At 44.4% G+C, this 20,761-nt stretch overlaps 1 protein-coding gene across 1 annotated transcript in view; it reads right to left on the bottom strand.

Moving 5' to 3' along the window:
* Positions 1–20,761, bottom strand: part of COPG1 (COPI coat complex subunit gamma 1) — a 29,884-nt gene that overhangs the window by 1,420 nt on the left and 7,703 nt on the right. The window contains exons 8-23 of the mRNA XM_039481790.1: positions 19,914–20,000; positions 19,592–19,749; positions 18,766–18,899; positions 17,763–17,830; positions 16,699–16,887; positions 16,116–16,211; positions 14,298–14,541; positions 12,812–12,887; positions 10,742–10,845; positions 9,292–9,417; positions 8,534–8,602; positions 7,441–7,583; positions 5,906–6,077; positions 4,378–4,475; positions 2,284–2,422; positions 558–656 (exon numbers count right to left, since the gene is read on the bottom strand). Of these exons, the coding sequence (XP_039337724.1) occupies positions 558–656; positions 2,284–2,422; positions 4,378–4,475; positions 5,906–6,077; positions 7,441–7,583; positions 8,534–8,602; positions 9,292–9,417; positions 10,742–10,845; positions 12,812–12,887; positions 14,298–14,541; positions 16,116–16,211; positions 16,699–16,887; positions 17,763–17,830; positions 18,766–18,899; positions 19,592–19,749; positions 19,914–20,000 (2,002 nt within the window). The remainder of the gene's footprint in view (positions 1–557; positions 657–2,283; positions 2,423–4,377; positions 4,476–5,905; positions 6,078–7,440; positions 7,584–8,533; positions 8,603–9,291; positions 9,418–10,741; positions 10,846–12,811; positions 12,888–14,297; positions 14,542–16,115; positions 16,212–16,698; positions 16,888–17,762; positions 17,831–18,765; positions 18,900–19,591; positions 19,750–19,913; positions 20,001–20,761) is intronic.

Raw genomic sequence — 20,761 nt, 5'->3', positions numbered from 1 at the left:
GCACATTAAGGTACCCAGCTTAGTTAGTCACTAGTATAAATCTCTCAAAACCCCACGGACACACAAATTAAATTTATATTTTAGACTCAAATGGGGAGAAGATCAAGACATTTCTGATATCACCATCAGTTGCTCATCCAGTTTGCATCTTAGTTTAACATCTAGAATTACATTCAGTTGTTGCTCAAGTCCTCCTTGCATATCCCATAGGATACCTCAGTTCACCTCATTCTGGAAATCCAGGAACTCTCACAAAGGTTGGGATAACAGCTCCCTGAAGATCATGCAGGGCGGTTCTGAACTCAATTCAAACCATCCCAGGGATTGGGCTTGTCCCTAATCCCTATCCCCAAGTAATTCTGATCCCAACATTATCAGCTGCCCTGAATTTGAAGGGATGGGGAGCACAAGAGGAACAGGCCAATGAATGTTATCTGAGGCTGTGAACTAGTTGGGCTAACATCCTGAGCACTACTGTTCAGTCTCAAAACAGTGAGTCGCCAAGAGTGCCACATAAGGTGGGGCAGAGATCCCAACAGAGAATCCCAACATTTTACCTGCCAGGTACAACGTGTGAGAGTTCTTGTTGTCTGGCACTTTGTCGGAACGCTCGCACGGTTGCATCCCCAGGAACTTCACAATATTACTGACTGCCTCTGTTCAAAGAAATAACAGAGGGTCAGTTTCATGGGTTTATTTAACATCATTATTTTAACAGTGTTCAAAGGTACAATAAGGCCCTTCTCCCAATACAGAGAAGAGATGTGGTCTCTGCCCCAAGGGGCTTACAAAGTAGCTCTTCACGGCAGAGAGTGCCTCCATGTGTGTTCGTACAGGGCCCAGCTCAGTGAGGCCCTGATTCTGAGAGAGATCTTTGGACACTAATGCAATACAAATCATAAATAATAATTTTGTACATGACACAGCAAGGGTGCATGGGTAACATGAAGGTGAGCAGGAAGGCAGACATGGACAGCATCGAGATGACTCCACACTAATTCAGCAAGGCTAGTGCACAGCAGTGGTATGACTTCTTTGAGGAGATAACGGTGGATAAAATGAAGATGGAGACAATGAGCTTCTTTCAGGCTTTGCAGGAGACACAGGTCTTCAGGAGGGATTTCAAATAAGAGAGGGTTGTGGCTTTGAGTACTAGCTCAGGGAGGGTATTCCATGCATGAGGTGACATGGAAGACAGCACAGAAATAGCCAAAGAGAAGAGACAAGGGGCAGCAAACTAAGGACTAATCCCCATCAGGCAGTGACTATTAAAGGGAGCAACACCAAACTGCATGATGAGGGCCCAATATAAAAGTACCCTCAGAAGCTGTCACCCCAACAGACTTCAGTGGGCTCTGGAAGAGGCAAAGATAGAATCTTTAAAATTAAAATAAATAAATAAAATAAACTGAGTGTGAGGATGAGAACGAGAACGAGAGGTCATTTCAGGATCCCTCCTCCCCAGCTTCATATTACCTCTATGGTTTACTCCTCCTTCCTACCGTTGGGCCCTAAGACGCAGCCTATCTCCTTCTGTGCAAGGACAGCTAGAGTTAAGGCTGAACCATGTTCCAGCTTCTTGAAAAGGGTGTTGCTCAAGACCATTGCAAGGTGCTCCCTTCCTCACCATACGGCATTCCCAGTCCCCAAAGGCTCAGGATACTCAGAATTTAGGAGGTGCTTCCATCACAATAATGACCAAACCAACATGGTTTCTTTTGAAATTAAAAGTAGCTTTTTGTCATGAAAGGCCAATACTGTGCACAACGGGACAAATCCAATTCTATGAACCTAGGCCAGAGATGAATTTGGCCCGTCACAAGCTTACTCAAAAAGAGGTCTGTACTGGACCTTAGACCTTAACTGAGCCTCCAACAGACCATAGGGAGCCACAGCTCTAAGGGTATATCTACACTGCAGCTGGGAGGTGTGATTCCCTGCTTGGGCAGCCAGACTTTCACTAGCTCAGCTCAAGCTAGTGTGCAAAAAAAATAGCAGTATGGATGTTGCAGCAGTGGCCATGGCGTGAGCTAGCCTCCCAAGCTCAGACCCAGGGGGACAGGTGGGCCTGGACTTGGGCGGCTAGCCCAAGCCACCACTAGTGCTGCAACATCCACGCTGCCAGTTTTAGCTGAGCTAGTGCGAGTCTGTCTACCTGTGCTGGGAATCACACCTCCCTGCTGCAGTGCAGACAGACATACTCGAAAAGGCCAGAGTTCAGACTCTGCCTCTTGCAAGCAGGGAAATGCTAGGAGTTCTGTGGGGGGTCAGAGACTTCCTTACCTTCCAATGTTTTAATGGTGGATAAAGTGAAGGTCTCTTCCTTTTCAAACTCATCACCAACCTCGTCCCAGGCTGCGCCAAAGTTTGGCTTCAGAACCCTCTGGATGTGATCAGCTACCGTTACCTCAATGTCTTCAAGCTGATAGGGAAAGAAAGTTTTACATAAATAAGATAGTTCTTGTTGGGAGAAAGCTATAGACTTGGCTCACTGCAATCAAGTAAAGATGGTGACATTTCCTTTTGATCATGGATTTTCTCAGAATTAGCTTCCTGCCTCCCTTCTGATTTATTTGAGCAATGATATTTTGGTACAATCTGTTTTGATTGGGTATTGGAGTTGGAAGAGCCTTCAGCTCTTCCATGCCCAGGGTTTTATGATGGTATTTCCCATTCCGAGCACAGCTCTCAACCTGCCAAAGATCAAAATGTCTCAGAAAGGTCAAAAGAAGGGACAACACAAAAATAAAATTTAACAAAATAGAGGCAGGGGCTTGAACTAATGCAAGATCTGCATTTCTAGAATACTGAGACACTTCTCTATATTCTACATCCCAGCTCATCATTTCTGAGATCAATAATGTACAGTGCGAACCCCAGGTCCAAGGAGGACTGACAGCGGAGTCCATAATGGAGAAGGGTACATGCCTACATTTGAGATCTTCTCAGGAAGTATCATATCTGATACCATCCACCACTGAATGTTCAGTGAGCTGAGCTGCTGTTGTGGCCACATTGGAGGTGGACCTTGCCTCACTGGATAAGCCCATCTCTCCAGTGCATATGCACCTGGAAACACTCCTCTGTAGGGGCATGATCAAAATCTCCTCACAATTCTAGTTTAATTAATGGATGGACTATGGCTGTGATTTAAAATTGCTCAAGTGCCGTAGCAGAGAGGGATGAGTGTCTCGTATAACCTGGCACAGAGAAGGGTCTAGCTGCGCAGTGTCTTTTGGAAAATCCTCTCTATTCCCTCTGCTTGGACAAAGCTCCACCGGCTCTTACTACAGCTCATGCTGACTTACTGCCAAGTAGTTTCTACAATCAGATACTCATGAGTGCCTGGTGAGAAAGGGGCGGGGAAATACAGGAGCCAACAGAACAAGTTAAGGTTCAGACACATCACATCTTCTACTCCAAAAGGCAAACAAAGCCACCCTGTGTGAAGCGACTAAAGCTATTGGCTAAGCTCAAGGTAACTTTTCGCTCCCAATGAGCAAGAGAGACCTCAGCACGAAGATTGGTTTTGTGCTCAAAAGCTCTGTCTGGATATAGCAATGGGCTCAGACAGAAGCCCTTACACAGAACCCTAATACAGCCCTTGTCTCACTGACAAGAAGAAGGAGCCAAGGTTCCCTTCCAGGCTCAAGGGCCAGCAATGGAATTTTCCTGGTACCAGAGTCAGACTCTGGCCTATAAAGTGAAACTCATTCCGTGCAAGAGCTGGCCTAACAGCCTCCATTCATGAAAGCAGCTACTGTGTTGATGGAGCCCACTGTCCTGTTTTGAGCACCGACAGGTTATTTTTAAAGTAAAAGCACTTTTTCAAGAATAGGAGGAGCTTTATTTACCCTCCAACAGAGAGTTCTAGTTCACAGGAGGGCTGCCCAAGGTGTGGGTAGGAACCATGCCAGCTTTTCCACACAGCTTTGCCAACACCCTTCATTCCTGACGCGTGACAAAGCATGCTAATCCAGGGCAACCCAATCTAAGGGAGACACCACAGCCTCCATAAAGGCAGATGTCCAGTGTAGCCAGGTATGTGCATGAAGAGTACTCATAGGAAGGTACTCCAGGTTAGGTAGAGTAAACCACCTGTCCATGCTGAGATTTTACAGCTTGTGAAGCTCAGAGCTTCATTAAATTTGTGTCTTGGTCCCAACAATCAGAAGAGCAGCTGCAGAGACTGGGGAAACTCAGGACAAGCAACTTCTGTCTCTCCATGGGAGGAACCCCACAACCCTCTTCACAGAAAGTGCCCAAAGCTTCTGTGGCCAGATAACATTTCAGAGGAACAGGCTATTGGTGCACAGAAAATACAAGGGGAAACAAAAGCCTCTGGACCTACTGAAGCTCCAGTTATCAGATCCTTACCACATACTCATCCTCATAGCCCTCATCGTCCGCTTCGCCAGTGTTTAGGTCACAATCCTTGACGGTGAATTTCATCATGCAGCTGAATGTACAGGCCACTGGGGAGAGGGGTGGCAAAGGAAAGGCTCACGTTACCATCTGACATGCATTTCTCTTCAAGGTTGGGAGCGTGGTGCAGTGTTCAAAATAGGGGACTGGAAGAGTCCTGGGTTCTATCCTCAGTTCTGCCACTGACTTGCTGTGTGAACTTGGACAAGTCACTTCCCCTCTCTGTGCTTCAGTCTCCGAAATGTGTACATTCTATTTATTTAGATTTAGTAAATGATTATAGATACAGGGGGTTGTGAGAATTGTTTGTAAAACACTGAGATCCTTAGATTAAGTTATATTATTCTTCACGGGAGGATCTCAAATAATGTTAGGAATGCTCATTAAATAAGCCTCTCTGCCCCTGCGAGATACTCAAGTTATTATCTAGGAGTCACTTCACCTACCACTGAAATGTTATCACCTCTGCATTGCAACACAGCAGCTGACTAATACTTCTTTACAAATCAAGGCAGGCAGTGATGAACCATCCCAGATGAAACAAACTATCCAGTGAACAATAAAAGAGGTATAGCAGTCATCAGTTGTGTAACTACAAAGAAAACCAAATGAGACTGAAGCGTGGAGAAAGGCCATTTCACTTTCTAATTGGTGAGGTAATAAGTGAGCTGGAGACTCAGCTGTACCCATTCTAGCATGCATTCCAACTTCTATCCACCTACTGTAGGTACTTACATGGCTCCCGTTCCCATAGTGACTGAGTGCACTACAAACATCTCATAACATCCCCGGGAGACAGAGCAGTATTATTATCCCAGTTTCACACATGGAGAACTGAAGCACAGAGAGACTAAGTGATATCTGTGGCAGAGCAGGGAACTAAATCCCAGTCTTCTGAGTCCCAGGCTAGTGCCCTCACCACCAGATCATCCTTCTTTTCTTTACAAGTTGCCTGAGCAATCTCAGCTTTCAGTCATAAAATCCATTAAGGGTACTGGTAAGGGCATTTCCAGTGCAACGGGTATCTCAGGCCTATGCTGCAGGGGAGAGACAACTACTTTTAAGAGGTAAGATTAGGCAAGGAAGGAATTTAGGCTCTGGTAGTGTGGGACCCTCCAAATGTAGCTCCCAGGCCCACCCCACAGACCTCGTCAGTAGCCAGCATCACAGTAATTGTTACATTCACGCCAAGCAGTCGTCCTAGCGTCTGAAAAGAAGGGAGACAAAGGGCTGTGCACAGCCTCACTCTGAAATGCTCTGAAGCAAGTTAACCTAGAAGAAGCGGGAAGAATTCTTCCAGGAGGGGAGCCTTGAGAGGTTATACTGCACAGAGTAGTGAAGAGAAACTGTATTCGGTGCTGTTGGATGGCGTGTTCACTTACCAGCTATAGTAAATGGCTTGTACATGGGGCAGAGGGTATAGGGAATACAGTTTGGGTTATCTGAGGGGAATGGCAATCTACGAGGACAAGCTGCTTACCTGCTGTGGGGTCCTCTTCAGGCAGTGCCACCAGCGTGTAGCAGATACCAGGCTGGTTATACAGTAGGCTTTTGGCAGGTATGTAGCCAATGACCTCATACCCCTCTGTCGGCTCCATCTGTACTGTGACGTTCTCCAGGATCTGATCATTCAGTGTATTTGTACAATCAAACTATACAGGGAAGGAAAGGGAAGCAACAGCTTGAAGCCATTAATGATGGACATAATAGGAGATAGTGTTTCAGGCAGAGGACCTGCTCAGTGTGATTTTTAACACTGACTCCCTTTTGCAATATCTGCTACCTAAATACAAACTCTGTTCTACTGGATGTCGACTTGTGTAGTCAAAGGACCTTCCTGTGAAGGTTTAGACAGAAGCTGGCATTTATACTTTTTCAGCTGAGAAGTTAAAAACCCCAATTAATGCAGAGACCTCTGTAAATATTTAATAGGAAAAGAAATTTAAAATAAAGACACAATGGCCCAGTGGCTCGATCTTAGCCTTCTGCCTGACAGGAATCAGAGGGTAGTTGTTCTCTTTCAGTGCAGTATTGTGTCTTAGTGCTTTGTGCAGGGCAGTTTTAAATGTCCCCAGAAAGACAGCTTTCCATCACTTCCCCAGGGAAAGTATTCTAAGATCTTCAATATAAAGAAGGCTAGATTGACACATATATAGCCTCCATTTTCCTTCCTCAATTTCATACAAATGCAGTATCTCAGAGTTGAGTTGGAGGTGGCCCTTCTAATGGCTAGAGCAGAGGAGAGGGAATCAGGACACCTGGCTTCTATTTAGGCTCTGCCACTGACTCATTTATGACCTCAGGCAAGTCACTTCACCTGTGTGTGTGTTCACCTGGGTGTAAAATGGATGTAGATAATGAATGTGCATCTCTGTAAAGAGTTTTAAGAGCCTCTGTAAAAGGAGTTAGGTAAGCATAAAATATTCATACTCTTCATAAACTAACTAGCTGCAAAACTTCTCATGCCCTGGGCCACTTGGAATCTCAGATGCCCAGGTGAAAAGTTGCACATGCATCATAAAGAATGTCTCTTAGACATAGCAGGAGCATGCTGGGGGCATAGCCAAGCAATACAGAGGGAGTATATATATTATTCATGGCTTAAATGAGTATAAGTCTTCTCTCCTCTTGGCCTGTCTTTCTATCGTAACCTTCTCACACTGTCAAATTAAGGAAGCTTCACCCTTTCTTGACCCTGACTCTGAGGCCTCTGGTTGAGGAACCTTTCCGTCCTACCCCATAAACAAAGTAGCCCTCCGCTGCTCACATATACACTATGAATGAGAACAGCACCACCTAGTGACTGTGTACATGCTTTAGATGTACAATATGCACACATGCTTAGGTTAAATTCAAATTACTTGGGCCCAGAGTATGGAAGAAGCGGTCTCAATACCATTCACCTCTGTTACATATTGTGAACTACATAAGACACACCACTGGGAAGAAACAGCCCAGTGGGTGATTAACAATTAGGAGATTATTTTTACAACCCTGTAGCAGCAGCCTACGCACCTGGAACACCATGTGGTTGGCAAATGTGTGCTTGGTGCAACGGATCACATACTCAGTCTCAGATTCTGTAAGAGCCACAGGCTCTGGAGAGGACTTGAAGAGTGGGCCCAGCCCTTGGAACTCTGGGATAGCTGCCAGTTGCTCTAAAACAGAGTTAACAGAAAGAAACGTTTCTTTTTCAGAACTCGCATGTATCAGGTAGCAGGTCTCATTCAGAGGCTCTAAGAAGCACTTGTTAAGTCATCTGAAAGTGTTTTAGCAAAGAGCTACCAGCAACTAAATACATTAATTAGGACATTAAAATCTAGCACCAAATTCTTTCTTTGGACATGCCAGCCATTCACCTAAGCAGGAGCCAGACACGAGTATGCCCTGAAGGTAGAGCTGGGCCCCAAATATCATATGAGTGAAAGTGCCCAGAACAGAGAGAGATTTCAAAGCTCAATTAACTCCTGCTCATCTCTGTAATAAATCACTGATCCAACACTGTGCACAGGGATAGATTCAGGGTGAGGGTGACCACACTGACAGGAGCAGTGAAGGGCTCCAAACCTGGTCCCAGGGTGTGCATGAGCAGGGGGGACATGAAAGAAAGCGAAACACCACACACATACAGGAATTAGGGGCTTAGATCAGCCAATCTCCTGGGCCTGGTATTGATCGGTTATTGAGTGCACACATTCACCATTCCTGCTGCATTTATAACCTGCAAAATCAAAAGCATTGTTGGCCCTTCAAGTTTGGAATCCCCTCCAGATAAGGAACATAGGAATTGCCATATTGGTTATGTCTAGTGGTGCATCTAGTCCCCATATTCTATCAGTGGCTAGTATCAGAAACTTCAGCAGATAGGCAAGAAACACTGCTGTGGGCACTTGTGAGATAACCTGCCCCCACGAGAAGATCCCCTAACCATTACTTCACTAGTTAGAAGTTGGCTTGAAGCACAACGGTCTATTTCCCTTTCATGAGGGTCAACTCAGATGGTGAAAGACTACAGGATTTAGGCAGGCCCAACAAATCACATGACCGCTACATCCGCACCTCTTCTACCTACACAGGGTTAATGAGAGATGCCCCACATTCTGCTTACCTTGGAATATTTCTTGCCTTGTTGCTGCCACTTTCTCTGGCTGTTTGACCACAGTGATAGGAATACTTTCTGCAGGGACAGAGAAATTAATTGAGAAGCTCACTAGCTCACATACATAAAACATCTTGACAGGGACTCCTTCAGAATATGAAGGAAGCCCATTTTTTGTCTTGCTACAAACTCCATTACTCTCACCCCAAGTAATGCATCCTATTGTACTCAAAATCCACACCTTTACTTCCAAAATAGCTTTGGAACAACAGTAGCTTCAGTAGAAGCAGCAAAGAATCCTGTGGCACCTTATAGACTAACAGACGTTTTGCAGCATGAGCTTTCGTGGGTGAATACATCCGAAGAAGTGGGTATTCACCCACGAAAGCTCATGCTGCAAAACGTCTGTTAGTCTATAAGGTGCCACAGGATTCTTTGCTGCTTCTACAGAACCAGACTAACACGGCTACCCCTCTGATACTTGACACCATGCAAGTAGCTTCAGTGAGGATTATGAGCAATTACTATTATAAACAGGAAGATTACAACAGAATCCTAATCTGGGAGCAACTGAATTTACCAGCACGGACTTTACAGAAAATAAACACCCCAAAATTCAAACAAGATGGATCCTAACAATTCATAGCATCACACAAGCTGGAGATAAAGAAGCCCATGAGGTCCCATCCAGTCCATCTCCTGAGGGGATGTTGAAAGCAATCAGCTTTAATACTGGAGAGGCGTGCCCCCTGTTATTCCATGGGTACCTGTTCTTTGTTCTGTGATGGGAGCAGTTGCTAAAGGAACAGATTTCAGGTCAAAGGGTTTCTCAGAGGGTTCCAGAGTATACTGATGCAGCGCCCTCTCCAGGCCAGGGATGGACACTGTCAAGCCTGAGGAAAGAAGGGAGATCACTGAAGACACAGCAAACATCAACTCTGTGAGCCACTGAGTCAGAGTCCAACTAAAATCTCCATCTCTGCTCTTCTTAATTGGCTAGTGTCATAAACAGATAGTTAAGGGTTAATGTCTCTTTTACCTGTAAAGGGTTAAGAAGCTCAGGTAACCTAGCTGACACCTGACCAGAGGACCAATAAGGGGACAAGATACTTTCAAATCTTGGTGGAGGGAAGTCTTTGTTTTGTGCTCTTTGTTTTGGGGGTTGTTCGTTCTCGGGACTGAGAGGGACCAGACATCAATCCAGGCTCTCCAAATCTTTATGAATCAGTCTTTCATGTTTCAAACTTGTAAGTAGCACAGGCAAGGCATGTTAGTCTTATGTTTGTTTTCTCAACCTGTAAATGTTTCTTTTTGCTGGAAGGATTTTTACCTCTGTTTGCTGTAACTTTGAACCTGAGGCTAGAGGGGCTTTCCTCTGGGCTATATGAATCTAAGTACCCTGTAAGCATTCTCCATCCTGATTTTACAGAGATAATTTTTACCTTCTCTTCCTTTAATTAAAAAGCTTTCTTTTTTAAGAACCTGATTAATTTCTCCTTGTTTTAAGATCCAAGGGGATTGGGTCTGAACTCACCAGGGATTGGTGAGGGGGGATGGTTAATTTCTCCTTGTTTTAAGATCCAAGGGGTTTGGATCTGTGCTCCCCAGGGAAGGTTTTGGGGGGACAGAAAGCGTGCCAGACACTGATTTCTGGTTGGTGGCAGTGTTACCAGATCTAAGCTAGTAATTAAGCTTAGAAGGGTCCATGCAGGTCCCATCTGTACCCTAAAGTTCAGAGTGGGGGAGGAAACCTTGACAGCTAGTGTAGTAGAAAGCATATGTACCCAGTGTTCATGCATTGGACACACTGAATCCAGTATTTCTGAAAATACTGTGAGGACATTTATGCAAATGATTATCATCCCCAGAGCAAACCTGTAAGCTGCAAACATCTGGAATGCATTTGACAATTGTAACCACATTCCTCAGGGCCTGAATCTGGGTTTCTGATGCACAGCCATCACTGCACTGCAGCCTGAGAAGTCAGCCACGCTACTGCATACATATGAGCAGATTTGGAAAGGATAGCAGAAATGCATGTGTCCTTCACATCAAGAGGTAACCTACCAAATGTCTTTACCTGCCCTTACCATTCATGCAATTACAGGCCAATTGACATATTTATGACAGTCTGAAGAATGTTCAAGGAACCAGTCTGTTCCCTAGGGACATTGGGTAAAAAAAATGCAGCTTTATTCTGAAAAGCCTCCACATTACCATTCAGGATGTAGCCAGCATTGAGAGCTTTCTGCTTCTGCTCCAGAACATTTAGGTAGAACGTGGCTCTGTCTCTCACTTCATTATCATCATCCATCACACACCTGAAGGCAAGACAAAACCCATCTGTGAACATTGTGAATGTATGCAGATGACTGATCTATCTTGGTGGTGGCCTAAAGAAACTGAAAATATGCGTTGTAGAATAGGGTGAGTTGTGGCACTGGTGATCATACTAATACGGCAATAAATAAATCAATAGTTTGCCTCCTTCTGACAGCCATTCTGGGCAAAAAAACTTCAAAAACAGACTTCAATGAGAAACTGCAGAATTGGAATTAATTTGCAAACTGGACACCATTAAATTAGGCTTGAATAAAGACTGAGTAATGACCCATCCACTCTCAAAGTAAAAACTATTTCCCCATGCTAATTTTTCCCCCTACAGTTACTCACACCTTCTTGTCAACTGTTGGAAATGGGCCATCCTGATTATCACTACAAAAGTTTTTTTTCCTCCTGCTGATAATAGCCCATCTTAATTGATTATTCTCGTTATAGTTAGTATGGCAATACCCATTTTTTCATGTTCTCTGTGTGTATGTGTGTGTGTATATATATCTTCCTACTGTATTCTCCACTGCATGTATCCGATGAAGTGGGCTTTAGCTCACGAAACCCCAGATCTACTCTACTGAATTTGAATGAGGAGTACTTGTGGCAATTTAGAGACTAACAACTTTATTTGAGCATAAGCTTTCATGGGCTAAAACAGCCCACGGAAGCTTATGCTCAAATAAATTTGTTAGTTTCTAAAGTGCCACAAGGCCTCCTCGTTCTTTTTGCTGATACAGACTAACACGGCTACCACTCTGAAACCAGCAATATTAGAATCTGTCATGGGAGGCAGTGTTCTATATACACCTCTACCCCGATAGAACGTGACCCGATATAACAGGAATTCGGATATAACGTGGTAAAGCAGTGCTCCGGAGGGGCGGGGCTGCGCACTCCGGTGGCTCAAAGTAAGTTCGATATAACGCGGTTTCACCTATAATGCGGTAAGATTTTTTGGCTCCCGAGGACAGCATTATATTGAGGTAGAGGTGTACCCAATAGTGGCTCTAGGACTGTCATAAACATACAGCTAAGGGTAGCATCAAATCCCTCCTTTCCCTGTTAGGGGTTAAGAAGCTCAAATAACCTGGTTGGCACCTGACCAAAAGGACCAATAAGAAAAGAAGATACTTTCAAATCTCGGGGGGAGGTTTTGTTTGTTCTCTCTTGGGACAAAGAGAGAGACCAAGCAGGTAATCCAGTTCCTACTGAAATGATGCATCTAAAATTACAGAAATTGTAAGTAATAGCAAGGAAATGCGTTAGATTATCTTTTGTTTTAGCTTGTGAATTTTCCCTATGCTAAGAGGGAGGTTTATTCCTGTTTTGTAACTTTGAAGTTGAGCCTAGAGGAGAATTCTCGGTGTTTTAAATCTTTTTATTACTCTGTAAAATTACCTTCTATCCTGATTTTACAGAGGTGCTTCTTTTACTTTTTTCTTTATTATAAAGTTATTCTTTTAAGTGTCCTAAAAACCCAAGGGTCTGGTCTGTGCTCACCTTGTTAACCTATTGGTTGGTATATTATTCTCAAGCTTCCCCAGGAAAGGGGGTGAAGGGGCTTGGGGGATATTTTGGGGGAGATAAGGCTCCAAGTGGCCCCTCCCTGAATGTTTGTTTAAATCACTTGGTGGTGGCAGCAATACCGTCCAAGGACAAGGAAAGGAATTTGTGCCTTGGGGAAGTTTTTAACCTAAACTGGTGGAATATAAGATTAGGGGGTCTTTCATGAGGGTCCCCACATCTGTACCCCAGAGTTCAGAGTGGGGAGGGAACCCTGACAAGGACTCTGCACCCAAAAGACTGTGCAAGTCCAGAGGTCTCATTATATTCTACCAAGTGGGTCAGGAGCTCCAATATGTCAAGAAAATCCCAGGTGTGCCAAACATTTAAAGTTCTTAGGAAGAATCTCTGAAATGTCTGCTGGGACAGAGGGCAGATTATGTAGCTCACCTCTTCAGTAACACTAAGATGCTGGGTAACACATCCTCGTTCTGGGCTCCAAATTTAGCCAGAGCACTTACTGCACCTGTAGCAACAGCAGGAAAACAGGATCAGCTGGCAAAGTTAGCAACTGGAAGTTCCCTCTGTTTTGTGATCTTACTTTAATGCAACAGTTTTAGAGCCAAAAGACAAAACTAACAGCAAATTTTTTTTTAAAGTTAATCAGCAGCAGGAAGCCTGCCACTCAGACAATACAAATTACTCACATTAGTTAAATCCAAAGCAGACCGTGAAGAGTTACAAAGGGATCTCACAAAACTAGGTGAGGGCAACAAAATGGCAGATGAAATTTGATGGTGATAAATGCAAAGTAATGCACATTGGAAATCATAATACCAACTATACATACAAAATTATGGGATCTAAATTAGCTGTTATCACTCAGGAAAGATCTTGGAGTCATCATGGATAGTTCTCTGGAAACATCTGCTCAGTGTGTAGCAGCCGTCAAAAAAGCTAATGTTATTATCTATCCCTTTCCTAATGGCTCATAAGAGAGAAAATATCATAATGCCACTATAAAAATCCATGCTACGTCCACACTTTGAATACTGCGTGCAGTACTGGTCTATACATCTAGAAAAAGATACATTAGAATTGGAAAAAGTATAGAGAAGGGCAACAAAAATGACTCTGAGGAGAGATCAAAAAGACTGTTCAGCTTGTAAAAGAGATGACTGAGGAGGGACATGACAGAGGTCTATAAAATCATGAACGGTGTGGAGAAAGTGAATAGGGAAGTGTTATTTACCCCTTCATGTAACACAAGAACCAGTGGTCACCCAGTGAAATTAACATGCAGCAGGTTTAACACACACAAGGAAGTACTTCGTCACACAATGCACAAACAGGGGATGTTGTATAAGACAAAAGTATAACAGAGTTAAAAAAAGAATTAGATAAGTTCATGGAGAATAGGTCTATCAATGATTATCCAAGGATGCTCAGGGATGCAACCCCATGCTCTGGGTGTCCCTAAGCCCCTAACTACTAGAAGCTGGGACTGGGATGGATTACTCGATAAACTGCCCTGTTCTATTCACTGAAGCATCTGGCACCAGCCACTGTCGGAAGACAGGATACTGGGCTAGATGGACCAGTGGTCTGACCCACTGCGTCCATTCTTATGTAGAACACAGAGCCAGCAAAGTGCTGGCAAATCTTCCTCCAGCCATCTCAACCAAAACATCAAAACCTGCCCACTGTGTATTCCTCTACATGGAGACCAGCACTCCTGCTAAGGGATGTTGGAGTTTTCTTACTATGGACAAAGGGTTGTTAGGGACTAAGCCGAGTGCCAAATCGTATTTGAACTCATTCTACAGAAGGTAAAAAGCAAGTGGATTAGCCCACTGAGAAACCCTTTACTTGAAGTTCAGTCACAGAAATTTACTCAACTTTGAAGGACATGCATCTTTCTAGGCCTGCACCTTACCTGCACGGACCTCCTCATGCTCCAAGACGACCCTGTTGTAGATGAAGCGAATGTATTTTGAAGGGTTGTTGGTCTTGGGCCCTTCCTGCCCCAGCAGATGGAGGATACGGGTGGCCAGAACAGTGAACTCGCAGTCCTCAATGAACTCACACAGGTGAGACAGGCCAGTCTCTTTGCTCTCAGAGTTTTCCTCAATGATGCTGATGATGCAGTCCACGATGGCTCGCTTGTATTCAAAGCCACCCTATGCGGCAAAGGCCAGTGAGAAAATTCAAAGGAGGCCAGAAGTTCTAACTAGGAATGTTAACCAGCCAGGAAGGGATTTAGTTAAGAGAGAGATCCGCAACTGCTGACTTTTAACCTGTGTTTGGGTAGCAACACTGCCCCACTCTGTCAGGTCTGCTCAGCTACCTCCATATGTGTTCTGCACCTCAAAAAAATTGCACTGACAGAACCATACTGGGTCAAGCTCTTATAAACATGACAGGAATTGGAAGCACATCGCAACCCTTAGTTTTTCAGTGGGACTTTGGAGTTACTTCTGTGCTTGCTTAGGAACTGCTAATATTCAAGGTCTCTGTACAGCTCACTCCAAACAGAGAACAATTACAAACACACCAATTAAAAAGCAAGCCTTAAAGAAGGGGCTGCAGCTGAAGGGTTTACATCTCTTTTAAGAAAGCCCCCATTTTGAGCCACTCTGCTGGTAGAAACATTACATAAAACAACCATATCAGGGGGAAATAATCCCTCTTCCCACACCAGACATCCAAGTATGAATCACAAAAGCAATACATTAGGTATCAAATCAACCACTGCAGGGCCAATCAAATACAATACATTAGAGTGGGAAGATGAAAGATCAGTAGCTCCCCTGGCATACCCTGCAACTGGCTACTAAATACACATAAAATTACCTTCAGATGTTACTTACTCATGTTCATTCGAACAATGGGGGATTAAACAGAGTGATGTCTTCTTATAATTTACGTGCACAATTTTGGGTGCTCTGAATATATTAGGAGCTACATTGGATGAAAGAACCATAAAATTGAGTGGTCTGAACTCTGAAACCATATTTCAAAATTACACCGGCCACCCAGGCAGAATCTGCGAAAATGGAATATTCTATTTTCAAAGTACAAGATAAGAAGTCTTGGTATGATCCAAAATGGGAAGTTTTAATAGGCAGAACATGATGTCATAACTGACAATGTTAATGCCAGCTGGGTAGCAGGCATATGTGGAGTCCTGAGTGCTATAGGAGATTATTTAGAAAGGGTTTCAGAAAATCTCTGACAGTGCCTTTATGAAATTCTGTATCTGAAGGCACACAGAGAATAGCTTCAGGTATGATCCCTCATTGCAACAGCAGGGGGAGCAGAACTAAAATAGTTTTAGGTCACCTGATAATGGATTTTTGATACAAGACAAGGCTTCTTAGAATTTAATATCAAAATACGATGGGCAGCAACAGAAGCTGGTTCAATGTTATGCAGACATGTATTGCCAGTGGATCTCCTGTTACGTGCATTTGCTTTGAAAGTTAATAAAGCCCAGCACCAGAATCCCACTCATGCTGCAAATCAGATCACGGAAACACATTGATAAATAGTTTTTGATGTCACTTTGCAGACAGTTGTCACATATCAAGCTTGTCATTTCTACTAGCCATGCTTACATTGGGACTGCAAGCTTTTCACCTGCCACATAGCACTTGCTATACAGCACTTAACACTACAGGCCTCATTCTGACTGGGGCCTGTAGGTGCTACAAATAAATAATAATAATACAAAGTAGCTGACTAGTAGCCTTACCTCTTCCCGGAGCATAGTGAAGAGGAAATTCATGAGGACTGCATGCTTACGTGGGTACTTCTGACACAAGGCACTGATAGCCTGCACCACCACGACCTGACCGGGTTTAGAAACAGGGCATTTAACAAGGAGAATTCTGCCTTATTTCAATTTGTTTTTTTCTCCCCTCCTCATGAATTTTAAGCTGGACTGAGAAGCCCAGGAGACCATAGCTCTCCCTTCATCTACAAGATGGGTAGCATGCACTGGAGAAGCCGCCATAGGGATGAGAGGGGACTCCTCTCTCCATGCACTAGTTAGTCCCTGGAGAAGGCTGGTAATGGGGTCCATTAGAATACGGATTTCATTACTATGGGTAGTCTCCAGAACAGAGCCTACGAATGGTGGCAAGTTATAGAGACTGTGGGATACTTTGGGGATAGGTCAATACCATTATCCCCTTGCACTCATGTCTCCAGCAGATCTGAAGTCCAGTCTCTGGAAGTGAAAGAGTGGTGTAACCTGACCGAGACTTCAGAAGGCAAGTGTAAACAGAGAAAGACAAAGGCCCAGTACAGTTCTCACCAGGGGACACCTTCCATACCTTGAACTCATCTGAGATTTCCGACATGAAGGAGGAGATCTGCTTCATGAGCCGGTCAATGCTGCTCTCACTGCCAGTTTTCAGCAGTGTGGTGATAGCCAGCGTAGCGATGCTGCGGTTGGAATCCGTCACTAGGTTCTCCAGGTCCAGGTTACAGGCAGTCACAGCAGATGGGTGCTTCATGGCAACCTAGTGAGGAGAAACAACGGAATTCACTGAATACATGGAAAGTGTCCAGCTGACAGAACCAAATGCTATACAGACCCTACACAGCACTCAAGACTGTCTACCAAACCAAATATAACAGGTTCTAAGAGGCCATCCCAGATAACTTTACCCTCAGGTGAGTTATCAGCTTTGTTCTCCCAAAGAAATATACCCCCTGCTGAAAGACAGGCATTGGTAACATGGCCTTTAAATGCTGTGTGTCCATTTTCTCGCCCTCCATTTATAAAGTCTCAGACCCTATCCATTGCCACACAGGAAGCCAGAAGTCCCTGCAGGGCGTCTGAACTTCAGTTCTCCATGGACCTCAGCTCTGCAGTGTCTTTGGAGCCAGGCTCAGACCAGCCACTACACAGACGCTATAGCTCTTCCTTTGGGAATTGAAGGCAGCAAAGTAAAGGCTATGAAAGGCTGCTCCACCCCTTGCACTAGAGCAAAAGTTGCTATGGGGATAGGGTGAGGAGGAGTATAAGGATTTGGTCCCAGTCGCTTAACAAGGAGCTGCTTCATCATAAGAAGAGACTTGGAGGCGTCGAGGGAAATGCAGTACTGCACAACACCTGAGATTCGCTGTCACTAGAGACCACTAGTCAGTGTGATTTTCTGATGTGTTCCTGGATGTTCTTATTTTGCACAGAAAGCAATGAAATAGAAACTCTGGTTTCCTAATTTCTAAATACTTGGGAACCATGTGTAGGACAGGGAGAGAGGAGGGTAAGAGTGATAGAAATCAAATCTTTACATAGCCTGGCCCCCTTTTTCTTCTCTGGACCTGAGGGGATCTGGACCTCACCATCCAGGGGAGGTGAAAGCTATTCAAACTCCTAGAACTGTCTTACCTTGTTGAGGGTGCGGACAGCTGCATATCTAAGAGCTGCTTTCGGGGAGCTGCAGAACAACTGTAACACTGAAACAGCATCAAATGCAGACATTTAGAAATCGATGAACCAGGAGTGCCAAACACCCCACACAAAAGATTCTGATTCACTGTAAGAGCACCAGTGAGCAGGGAATAATTGGAAGCTCTCTGGATTTACACTCTCAGAATCATAGGGACCCATGGAAGGTTAGCTAGTCCAGTGGTTTTCAACAAGTGGTCCGCAGACACCTGGGGGCCCATAGACAATGCCTAAGGGATCTGCGAAAGGTTGTCGTTACCATAGAACAGTGGTTTTCAACATGCGGTCCATGAACTATATTTAAGATTTCCAAAGGGGACCACATTTCCATTTGAAATTGAAAACCACTGAGCGAGTCCATCTCCCTCCTTTCCCTAACATCACTAAAAGGTGCTCATCAAGCCATGATTCGGAAATTTCTATCTCCATCCCCTAGTTGATCTTCCCAATGAACCTTTATTTTGACTGCCACTTGAACCCATTTTTTCTTGTTACAATTTAAATCCCATTCTATTCCATGTGTTGTTGGCCAACAGAGAGCATTGTTATTGCAGATGGAGGTCTCTTACACACACCTTCCCCAGAGCTCAAATGCAACACCTCAGTGAGCATCTGAACTCCATGGGGCTGGGAAGCTAGAGCCCCCTGGTTGCTTCAGAATCCAGGTCTCTCTCAGAGCTGCTGGCAGGTCACAAGGCAAAAGGATTTTTGTTGTTGTTGCTAATTAAAATGAGACTGCATTGTAGACACTGACCCTAGAACAATCCACACTGAATAAAGCAGGGAAATACCTTCTAGCATCAGCAAAGACATATATAGGCAATAATGACATCTGAACAAGCTTGAGTACCGATAAGGGCCTTACATCGCAGGGTAGTCAGCAAATGCAATTGTCATAGGCCCACAATCCCCCAGTTACACCCTTAAATAACACTAGACGTACCAGACACGGCAGGTGCCAGCTCTTTGGCAGTGCAGCTAGGCAGGTTAACAATGGCAGAAGCAGCTTCATAGACCACCATCTCGTGTTTGTTTCTTAAGCAGTTCTCAATGAAATCAAACAAGGGGCTGTCATGGCTAGGAGACAAAAATCAAGAAATTAAAAGGAGCCTTAGGCACCAGTAGGACAGACTGGGCTGGCAGAGAAGGAATGGCACTCAGAGCTACTGGAAGCTGCATTTTATGAAAAAGAAATATGATTGTAATCAGTGTGTGTTCAGTTAAGGCTTTGTGGTTGTCACTATGCTGCACTAATTTGCATTGCAGGGATAGAACTGAGACCCTCCTACCCCAAAAGCATAGACCTCTCCCTGATGAACTAAAGGGGAATTTCCATTAGCTGTTAGACACATAGGGCTCATGACAATCAACAGTGCAGTTCTGGTGCTATCCAGCAGAGCGCAATGATACATATACACTATCCACTTAATTACAATAGGATATGGAAAATCAAATGAAAGATTTCAATGAAGTGTGAGAACCGTACACAAGGGGACAGCATAAACATGGAAGCAAAGTGCCAGATCACCAAACACCTGGATTAGACTCACACAGATTGTCCAGTTACAAAATAAAAGTGACAGGGAATCACCTCCCACTCCCTTTTCTGTGCTATGTTTTAACTATTAATAAAAGGAAAGGGGCTGCATCATGTTGCATGTTATTTCTTAAAGGTTTAAACAAAACCAGGTAACAGGACAAGCCTGTAAGAGGAGATTCCTCAGATCCTACTTTGTAAGTCTTCCAATGTGGCAAAACAACTTCCTCACCTTCCAGCCTCTTCCTCCAGCAATTTGCTGGCCACTCGGATCATCATGCAGTAGGCAAAGGGCGACTTCAGGCCATGACGCATGAACTTGCTGAGCATCTTGTTGACTGCCAGACGGTCATTCTTACGCACATGGTAGAGTAAGCCGAGGGCATGATACTGCACAGATTAGCAAAGGAGAAAAGAAAGGGATTCACAAACCACATGCTAGGTTATTTATGCATTTACTCATCTATGGCCCAGAGATGTACAACTGAGCTTGGAGAATACCAAAACCCCTGCTCTGCTCTTTGATCTGCTGCATACGCCTGAGGGTTTCTTACCTGCACCATGATATTGTCACTGGAAGCTGCCTCCTGCGCTTCGTTCACCCAGCGTTTTACGACGTCAAAGCTGGTCTTCAGCAAGTGCTGTGGGCACAGAATAACTCATAAGAAAAGAGCCCATCAAGGTCCAGGATAAACTAATATAAAACAGCAACAACCCCCATCTTCTCCAACTTAGGTCTATATCATTCTCTCCAGAACCCATCTCATAGAGGTGTTGTGAGCACTGTTAATCAACATTAGTACACGGAGGACAAAGGGAGAATCTGGATTTATATTCCAGTAATTCCCTGAGGCCCCAATCAGGATTGAAGCCTCACTGTGCTGGGTGACCAACACCCCTCTCCCACCAAACACACACACACAAAGCCTCAGTCCCTGCCCAGAAGAGCTTGCCATCTAATTCCAACATTGTCTCAGTTAAGCAATTTCAAATCTACTTTTACAGACACACAAATCACCAGACCAGAAGGGATTTCTGCTTTCCCCTGGCTCCAGTCTCACAGCTCTCACTAATGAGAGGAAGAATTATACACACCACAATGGAGGAGAGGCCCTGTGTCTGATCTCATGACACCTCCACAAAGCACCATGTACGCTTCCTGCCAGAGTGACCACAAATAGGAGATTTCCTGGCAGCCAGGCTGTTCCCACACAAATGCTATTTCTCATCGGGTTCTGATCCAAGTCCAGTTTTAAATCCAAGACCAAATTCTGCAGACTGACATTCAGGGTAAATGCTGTCCATAGGAGATGTGAGCATTACAAAGGAACATGGGTCAAAAAGCTAGTCCAGCACGAGTAAGTCCTGTAAGCTTCCTCCTCCTATCATGCCTATTTCCCAA

The sequence above is a fragment of the Mauremys reevesii genome, linkage group 7 (genome assembly GCF_016161935.1).
Source record: "Mauremys reevesii isolate NIE-2019 linkage group 7, ASM1616193v1, whole genome shotgun sequence".
Taxonomy (NCBI): Eukaryota; Metazoa; Chordata; order Testudines; family Geoemydidae; genus Mauremys; species Mauremys reevesii.
Note: the sequence above shows the minus strand (reverse complement) of the source record. Positions and strands in the feature narration are given on the sequence as shown.